Source organism: Toxotes jaculatrix, chromosome 1 (genome assembly GCF_017976425.1).
Source record: "Toxotes jaculatrix isolate fToxJac2 chromosome 1, fToxJac2.pri, whole genome shotgun sequence".
Lineage (NCBI taxonomy): Eukaryota > Metazoa > Chordata > Actinopteri > Toxotidae > Toxotes > Toxotes jaculatrix.
In genome coordinates this window covers 30078019-30087574 of record NC_054394.1, presented here as the reverse complement: position 1 = coordinate 30087574, position 9556 = coordinate 30078019, and the positions used below count along the sequence as shown (strand labels likewise).

The 9556-nt window shown below is 41.9% G+C and overlaps 1 protein-coding gene across 1 annotated transcript; it reads right to left on the bottom strand.

The window, feature by feature from the left end:
• Positions 1-6321: 6321 nt before the first annotated feature.
• On the bottom strand, positions 6322-9556 carry LOC121180667 (high choriolytic enzyme 2-like). The gene is made up of 9 exons (XM_041036268.1): positions 9475-9556; positions 9234-9261; positions 9068-9118; positions 8619-8747; positions 7825-7945; positions 7339-7517; positions 7001-7082; positions 6722-6846; positions 6322-6509 (listed from the first exon to the last, which is right to left on the bottom strand). Coding segments are annotated over exons 1-9 (771 nt in total). The 5' UTR covers positions 9529-9556; the 3' UTR covers positions 6322-6507.

Below are 9556 nucleotides of genomic sequence, written 5' to 3'. Positions count from 1 at the left end.
CAGCTGCCTTTGACTTACGGCTCCTCAGATCTGGCAACATGTTCTCTATCTAAATTTTAATTATAATGTGTCTAAGACATTTTAATTTCCATGAATATGCATACTTACCTTTGAAAAGATGTTGCGGAAAAAGCTGCAAAAGCTGTTTCTTTTCTTAGCCTCAGTCTCCTTGACACTGACACCAGAGTCTTTGAACTGAGGCTGAGAAGAAGTCCTCATCTCTTCATGATGTTTCAAAGGAACCGAACTGATGGAGGACAGAGAGGTGTCTGGGGTCATGTCGTCGTCTGTCAGATTTTCCAGTGGGACCGGCTGAATCTTTGTCCTCTGCCGTCTTGTAAAATGTCTCCTCCACAGCGACTTGCTCTTTTTGGTGCTCTTTCCTCTTGCTAGTGGTATGTTAGGCTCCAAGTCTTTTTGTGCTATGATCCTCTTCTGGACCACAGCGCCTCTGCCTGTGAGGAAGGATTTCATCATTGAAATGGCTCCTGCCAGTGTCTTCTCTGCTGCTCTGTCTCTTGACACCTGGCAGCTGACAGGAGCAGAGGCACTGGACAGTCTTCCATCCAATGATAGGGCAGAGTTGACCTCACCGAGTACCTCGGTCACTGTGGCCTCTGTGAATTCAGGTGAAATTTTTACAGGTATATCTTCACCAAGAACTTCACAAACGGCCTCAGTCAGGGAGCTTTCCACTCTACTCTCGATGTTGTAGTTGAAGACGTTCTCCAGGTGCTCTGAGGTTATGGGGCTCATCCGTGTGAAGGTGCCAGATGTGGAGGATGACTGATGGATTGACTGCCAGACTGCTTCAATAACCGCATCTAAGATGCACTTCAGCATATCTGTGCACATGTCGATCAAGTACTCCTTCACATCTTTGTTGTATACACCTTCGCTGACTTCTCTCCATTGCCTAAAACAGAAAGAGCAGAAACAAAAGGTGAAAAACAGAAATAATAATGCACAAAAATATCATAGATATATTTCAGTATCAAAAGGAGTATCAGAGGGGAAACGACTATCTTACTCTTCACTGAGACTTCTGAAGAATCTTCTTATGACGGGTGACATGGTGGAAGAATCCAGCTGTTGTTGCTGTTCTTCATTTTCTTCCTGGGAAAATACTCTGTTAATATTGTCTTCTGAGGGTCCTGGAGTTAGGCAACTGTCTGTGATGTGATCTTCCTGAACCTCTGTAGGTCTCACTTCAGGAGGCTCAGCAAACAGTTGTTCCAGTCCATAAGACAATTGCTGCTCAGGTGGGGTGGAGGCAGTCCTTTTCTGGTCCGCCTCATACTCGTGGCAGACTGGCGTGACCTTTTTACTCCTCTTTCTGCCAAAGCCCTTCTTCCATATTTTCTTTATCTTTTTGAAAACTGTCTTCCGGGCTGGCCTCTTGGTTTCGCTGTCATAATCTGTGGACTCCAGTGTCTTAACAGCCTCCTCAATCACTTGGGCAACAATTGTGTTGGCTGCCTCAAAGATGGCTGAGGTGGTGTACACAGGGGAGGAAGTCTGACTGGGGCTTTTCTCAAAGGCCAAAGAGCAGCTGTCAACCAGGTCAGTGAGGGACACTTCCCTGTCAGTGTCGGCAGAAGCCCTCTGAAGCCCATGAGAAGAGTCTGTGGATTTTCTACTTCCCTCCTCCTGAAAATCTTCAGAAGCTTCAGCCAGCAGTTGGCTCTCTGGCTGAGCCAGCTCATCCACCTGAGTGAACAAGGTGGTGGAGGCCGGCGATGTGCTCCTGATGATTTTCTGTGTGGTGTCCTCTTCTTTTTCAAGCAACTCCAGAGGAGTGGGTGTCTGGTCCGCCTCACACTCGTGGCAGACTGGCGTGATCTCTTTACTCCTCTTTTTGCCAAAGCCCTTCTTCCATATTTTCTTTATCTTTTTGAAAAATGTCTTCCGGGCTGGCCCCTTGGTTTCGCTCTCATAATCAGTGGACTCCAGTGTCTTAACAGCCTCCTCAATCACTTGGGCAACAATTGTGTTGGCTGCCTCAAAGATGGCTGAGGTGGTGTACACAGGGGAGGAAGTCTGACTGGGGCTTTTCTCAAAGGCCAAAGAGCAGCTGTCAACCAGGTCAGTGAGGGACACTTCCCTGTCAGTGTCGGCAGAAGCCCTCTGAAGCCCATGAGAAGAGTCTGTGGATTTTCTACTTCTCTCCTCCTCCTGAAAATCTTCAGAAGCTTCAGCCAGCAGTTGGCTCTCTGGCTGAGCCAGCTCATCCACCTGAGTGAACGAGGTGGTGGAGGCCGGCGATGTGCTTCTGATGATCTTCTGTGTGGTGTCCTCTTCTTTTTCAAGCAACTCCAGAGGAGTGGGTGTCTGGTCCGCCTCATACTCGTGGCAGACTGGCGTGATCTCTTTGCTCCTCTTTTTGCCAAAGCCCTTCTTCCATATTTTCTTTATCTTTTTGAAAAATGTCTTCCGGGCTGGCCTCTCGGTTTCATTTTCAGAATCAGTGGACTCCAGTGCCTCACTGATTACCTGTGAGGAAAGCATTTTGGCTGCCTCGCTGATTGCTGTGGTGGAGGAAGAGGAAGCAGAAGAAGCTGGTCTCTCGCTGTCTTCTGATCTGGTGGAACAGCTGGCCAAACATCCTGTCTCGGTGATCTCACTGAGATCTTGAGCATGAGGCGTGATCACCTCAGAGATGTCTTTGGCCGGAGAGGAGTTTTGACAGGTGTCGTCCTCGTCCTCTGGAACATCCCCTCGGTGCTCAGAAAACACTCGCCGCAATGCAAAAAATCTGTCAAGGTTTTTCCTCACCTTCTGTTGTGTGCGCTCTTCTGTGGCGTCTTCCTCTTCATTCCAGCGGTTGATCGATTGCATCAATTCGCCGACGTTCGCTGCAGCCATTCCCAGAACATCTGGGACGAGAGTGTTGACGATGTCTTCTATGTCGTTTTCCATGTCCGTGCTGTTTGAAGTTGTGTCCTAGTAGAGAAACATATAAGCAGTGCCAGAGAAAATTTTCAGATTCATCTCTCACATTAAGGTTGAAGTATCACAGTGTTTAAGTCCTGAATTCAGAATTTTACTGAGGTTAAAGTATGAACTCTATCATCACTAATCCACATTACCACATGGTACACTCATTTTTTCTTACATATTGTAAATATATTGCAAAGATTTCCTTGGTGTATTGTTGTGTGGTACAACAAAATAAAAGACAATATTTTCAAATTGTGAAAATTAATCTCTGAACTCTTAACTAACAAACTGATGGTGCATTCAGCCTATTTACCTGTCTTCTATTTACCTGTCTTTGTGCTGACATCTCTAGATGATCAAGTGTAATGTGCTATTGTTTTACACTCTGCCTTCTCTTGTTGATCTTCTCTGGTGATGATGCTGGTAGATAAGATATATTCACTGGAGATCAAAGCCAAACTGAAGCCAGTATGATGTCATAACTCTAGAGTGTTGCTTAGTTACCGAGCTCTTTTCAGTTTCCTTTGATCTAGTTTTCTGTCCTTTTATCTACTTTTTCCTATTTGAGAGTAAAGTTTTATGATTTTCAAGTGAATTCAACTTACATTTTTCTTTTTTTTTTTATGTTCAGACGGCTTCAGAACATGATTTCAAAATACCTGAAGCTTTTTTTTTAATGTGAGGTGATGGGTTGAATGAATGTTCTGCACAAAATTCAATCAGTTTTCCAAAGACACATGATCAGCACACAGTGGCAGTTTTTGGCACGGGCGAATTATTGACATTATTGAGGATTTTGCATCAAGGAAGGCCAGAAAGGTCAGGTTTTAGTTTTAGTTTTTGTTTGCTGTTCTTAGTGCAATAGAAATCTTATAATTAGATTCTTTTGGTGTGTTTTCATTTGTGTGATGAAGGATTTGTGCTATTCAGAATATTTCATTTATATTTTATTTGTATATTATTCTTTAATTTTTTTTTAGTATTCTAAAATAATTAGATTATATTGTTTTTATTTTATATTATTGTTATTCTCTGCTGTTGTTATGTGTGATTGTGTATATTTTTGCCACACATATAGAGTATATTTATTTAATTTCTGAAAGCTTTAATTTCTAAATTGTTTTGGCAATGTTGGAGTTGGAGTTTGTTAGAATATAAACATTGTTATAATAAAACATGGCTGTTCGTAGGTTAGGGGTTGGGGTTAGGGTTAGGGTTGGTGGGGGTGCTCGGAGGGGATCTCGCCCAGGGAGTAATTCATTGTAGAACCGCCACTGTCAGCACACCAGTAGCGTGCATTCTGTGAGAGTGAAATGATCCTGAGACCCCTCTTTTATAAGACGGTTATCCCATAGGCTGTTTGTGAAAGCAGCTGATTTATGACCCATTTGTCTTTTCAGCAACTGCCCCAAAGCAACTAGTTTATGTCCAAGTGACAAAGCCCTCTTGTGGCTGTAGTAATTATGAGAGAAGGAAAACAGGAACATTAGGTGATTTTGTTATGCAGGGACAAAGTCCATAAAGGGAGGAGGGAGGTTGGGGTGGATGGATGGATGGATCGACTAAAAACACTGCACGTTAAAATGGGAGATCACTGTTTGTTTCCTGCTTCTAACTGGTCAAAGATCAAAGGTCACCATCCATCATTTCTGCTAGAAAGTGATGCATATCACTCACTGATGGTATACAGGTAGCGTGGCCGCCACACATGTAATGCTATGCAGTCATATAACACAGAGTGAGGAACACCCAGAGGCAGATGTGTTTACATGGACCACCGTGCAGCTTTGCGTTTGAGGCTGCAGTCTTATACAGTATGATGGGAGGTGGTGTGGAACGTCCTGTCTTTAAAATGTCCTCTGTGTCTGCTTGAACCACCGTGACGTGACGCTGCATAACAGACGACTGGCCACACATTTGTACTGCTAGCATGGTTTACCATGTTGGAACAGGATCAGCTCAACATTTTTTAAAATCATTTTAGCTTAACTTAGTTTACCATAAAAACTGGAATCGGGGGACACGGATCCCCTGTGCATCCCACTGCAGCTGAATGTTCTGACTAAAAGACCGACTTCATATATGTTGGAAAAATGTTTACATTTGTGTCATACACCTTGCTTGCAAACTGAATAAATCCACTTCTACAAACTCTCTAACAACACAATATGAAGAACAGAACAAAACCTGTGTCAGTGCTCGTGTAAGGACCTGACTGATGTTTTAAAAAACTGTGAACCTGTCCTTTAAACCTCACAGAGAAAAATAATCACACACAAATCCACAGCTAAACCACAATATTACAGATCACAGGGCACGGCATCACTGCATCTAAAAATAAAAAAACAACAAACCATCGCACTAATTGAGACCTTCTGTAGCAGACGAGCTGACACAGTGCTGTGAGAGCCTGATCGTGGCTGCTATTCCTGACAACAGTGAGTAACCTTAACCTTTTAACCTTAACTTTTATGATTATGATTTTACATAAAACCAAATTAAATGATAAGCTTATAAAATTAAAATCAGATTTTAGTTTCCTTATTTCCGCCTCTCCCGACCCCTCAGATTCATCTTGTGACCCTGTGGAGGGAACTGACACTTAGGTTGGGAACCAATGGACCAATCCACCAAATTACACAATGAAATTGTGAAAACCAGCTTTACTGTGACCAGCTTACCTGTTGCATCACCACTACTGATTTAATAATGTATTAATAATAATATATCAGTCACAGGGCATTTCTCTGCAGAATGAGAACTTTAATTACATTTTGCTGACAATACTAATGTGGTTTTGAGTAGGAAGTAGAATAGAAATATAAAATGCTTGTTTATTTGTTTGGAAATGTATTTTATTTGAAAAAAATGTCACTTCAGGGTAGAAATGAATATGAAATCAATAAGTGGCTAAATATTTAGTACTTTAAAAGAAAAAGATGAAAAGAGGTTTGGTCCAATGAGTCCTAATAATGTTATTCATTTTTTTAAATTGTTTTAATTGCTAATTTCTCATTTGGATCCTTTTCCTGCTGGTGCAGACTCACAATTAACCCTCTATTTAAACTTTATTTCTAATCTGGTTATTTTTTATTTCAGGGCTGCGTCTGTCAACAACATTATCAACAAGCATCAAAACAAATCACTGACTCTTGGATCTGTGCCATCACCAAATCATACAGTTTGTATGATTTTAAAACCAAGAAGAAAATCAAGAGGTGAGTAAATGATTAAAATCAAATTATAAATGGTTAGAATCAAAGGCCAAGCAATCCTCCTAAAGGCAGAAAGAGATGTAATGCAATCACCCTCCAACAGGTGGCCCTGCAGTCTGGAATGAAGAGCCAAGGTTCTGCCCCATTTCTTAAATTAGCCTCTGTCCCACTTGTTTTTATAGGGACACTTTTTCAGAATTCATGAAGGCTGAATGATGGACGTCAGATCTCTACATGTATGCTGCACATTTTCTGTTGCTTCAAAGTGATGCTGTTGCAGTACAGCAGCTCCGGGCCTTCAGTGTTATCATGATGTGCCGAGAGTTGAAGCATCTGGAGGGCGGGCCGTTCCTTCTGTCATTAACAGAGTGGTTGGGGGGGGAAAAAAGCAAAAACAAATGAGGTTCTGTTCAATAGATTACCATCTCACATTTCTAATATTTCAGCCCTATTTTTTACTTTGTTCTACTGTGCTGCTGTTACACAGAACCCCAGTCAGTGGTGGGATGTATTTGCTGTGTCCTTGTGTATGTTAACTGTCTGACTTGTTTGTGTTTTCCACTCACAGCACTGGTAAAGTTTGTTGATGCGAGCAACGTCATTACTGCTCATGTATGTAGCTTGTCCGAAGATAAGGTTAGGATTGCTCTTGGCGACGATGGTTGGCTGCCCGTTTTTGGAGAAGGCCAAACTTGAGGAGGACACAAACATAACAGTTTTCATATATTGAGAGCTACACGCACACAAACACACACAAATGTAAACCTACCCCTCTCAAGTAATTAAAGTCAGAATGATATATAAACACTGCAAATACAGACGCATGAAGTCACACAAACACTCACTTGCTGTAATGCATGACAGAGTTGAAGTCGTAAGGGGTTCCCAAGTTGTTAGTCCACACCTTTCTGAAGTTTGATTCCTTTCCTGCACGGATGGAAAGAACAAATTAAATATTAAAGAACAACTTTTACATTTTCACCTGTTTCAGCCCTCCACTTCGGTCCAGGCTGAAGTAGCTGCACAGACTGGCTGCCATGAAATTCAGTACAGATGTTCATGATGCCCAGAGGACGAATCCTAATCTGACTCGGTGTCCAAGAGGACGTCCTCTATTGTCCTCATTGCCGTGCAACAAATAGACGCAGGACTGTGAAATAAAGGTTTGTGTGGGTGAGCTGACCTGACTGAATGTTCTGGGTGAGGATGCTGACGTATCTGTCCCGGTCTGAGCGGACTTGCTCATGGTGGAAACCGAGAGCGTGGAGAACCTCGTGCTGCACCGTGTCCGTGTACAAACAACCATTTTTCCTCAGGGAGACTGGCTGTCCTCGGCTCTGACGCCCCAGGTAGGACCAGCACCTGCCACAGACACACACACACACACACACACACACACACACACACACACACACACACACACACACACAATAAAACAGGTATTGTTTTGTTGACACATTAGTGTTGTTGACACATCCCTGGCCTCTTGTGTTGTCTGACAAATTCTGAAGTCAACTGGCTAAGTGGATGTGTATCATCTTCCACTTTCTGTCTGTCTCCACTGTCTTCAGCTGTTAATAAAGCCAATAGATGATGACAAAGTTGTCACCAGCAGAGTGAAAACACCAACTGCTGATGTTTATTTTGGTGTGTGTGTGTGTGTTTCTACCCAGATCCAGAGAAGAAGTGGAGGTAATTCCGATGCCACCAGCGTTTCCAGACAAAGCGAATGCAGGTGGATCGGTGGAAGGTCAGCAGGCTCCTGATGATGATGTTGCGCTCCTCTCTGGCTGCAGAGACAAAGTACAGGCTGCTGAGAACAGACTACACCCTCCCTCAAGCAAAGTACAGTAACTTTCATTTTCAGTTTTTCAAAGTAACCCTGTTCAAATCAAACTCTCTCCTTTTATCTCAGGTGCTAAACACAGAGAGAAAAGAAATTAATAAAACATCAGGGGATGGAAATGTCCTAAAGAACGCACGCTGAGCTGCTGTCAACAAATAACACCACAAATAAGAGCAAACATTTCCTAAAGAACTTTTCAGTCGTCCTTTCCAGCTATAAACTTAAAAATTACTTACCTACTTAACTTTAATCTAGTCTTTGTTTTCTTGTGACTTATTTGATAGTTTTCCTTCTTTGGGCTTTGAACACTTATATAAAGGAAACTAAGAGGTTTAGAGGATAAATGTCTCTTTGGTGAAACTGCTAACAAGTCAAACATGTGTAACTCGTGATGAGGATGATTTAATATTTGGTTGATAGTAGATAGCTGTAGCTACAGCTACCAGGGAAATGTAGTGGAGTGAAAAGTGGGGTAGAAGTAGGGAATGGGATTAGCACCTCATAAATGTACTTAAGCTCAGTACTGGAGTGAATGTACTTAATAATTTTCCACCAAGTGTTAAAACAATACTTCTTCATTCTGCAGAAAGATTTTGGTTTTGTAAACTGCTACTTACTGTATTCAGAGGAGATAGAGACGGGGACTATGACGAAGCCTCTGCTTTTAGGCCACTTGCAGCCTCTGGCTGTGCAGGGGTCTGCGTTCCTGTTTAGATTTGGCACAATGTCGCCGTGGGTCAGGGTCCCTGCAGAACAACAAACAGACATTTACATGAATATTTAAACAAGTTTTATTTGTGACACATTCCCATTTTTAATATGAAAGACAATGAGCAAAAATCTTTATCATTTTTCATTAATTTGTCACTTACTTTTTCAATTATTTGATTAGTTATTTAGTTTTGTAAAATACTGAAAAATGTCATTTTCAAGTTCCCAGAGCTTAAGCTAATATCAGCCCTCACCCTAACAATTTGCCTGTTTATACCAAACCTCATTGTATTTTTGCCATCCTGTATTTCTGATTTAACCAGAAGAGTTAGACCATAGAAAACCTCTGTCTTACTTATGCCAGCGTTGGCTCTTGCGATGATTTCAGAGACGTGTAAAGGTGCGTCTGGAGGCAAACAGAGAAAACAGAGGGCGTCAGAAACCAGGAGCCGCAGTTTAACATGTGAATCATCCACATTTTTGATGTTAATATCTGGGGAATTCTCCATCAGTCGTCTCACCTGGTTGATTTCCATCTTCAGTCGCACCCTGCAGCACAAAAGAACAATATTGGAAATTTTTAAATGACGTTTTCTACTTTTTTTCAGATGTTTTTTCAGATGATTCTGTTCAGTGAAAGTCAAACATGTAAATATGTTCATGACTTAGGTTGTTTTTTTCTTAGTTCATGTCAAGTTGATGTTGAAACTACATGTTTTTTACAGAATAAAAAATTCCCATTGCTGAAAAAGCCAGACGTACTGGAGGAATGGCTGTCAACGAGAATAAGAAGAGGAAGAGGAGAACAGGAATCATGACGGTGGTCCTCTCCAGTTCAACTTCA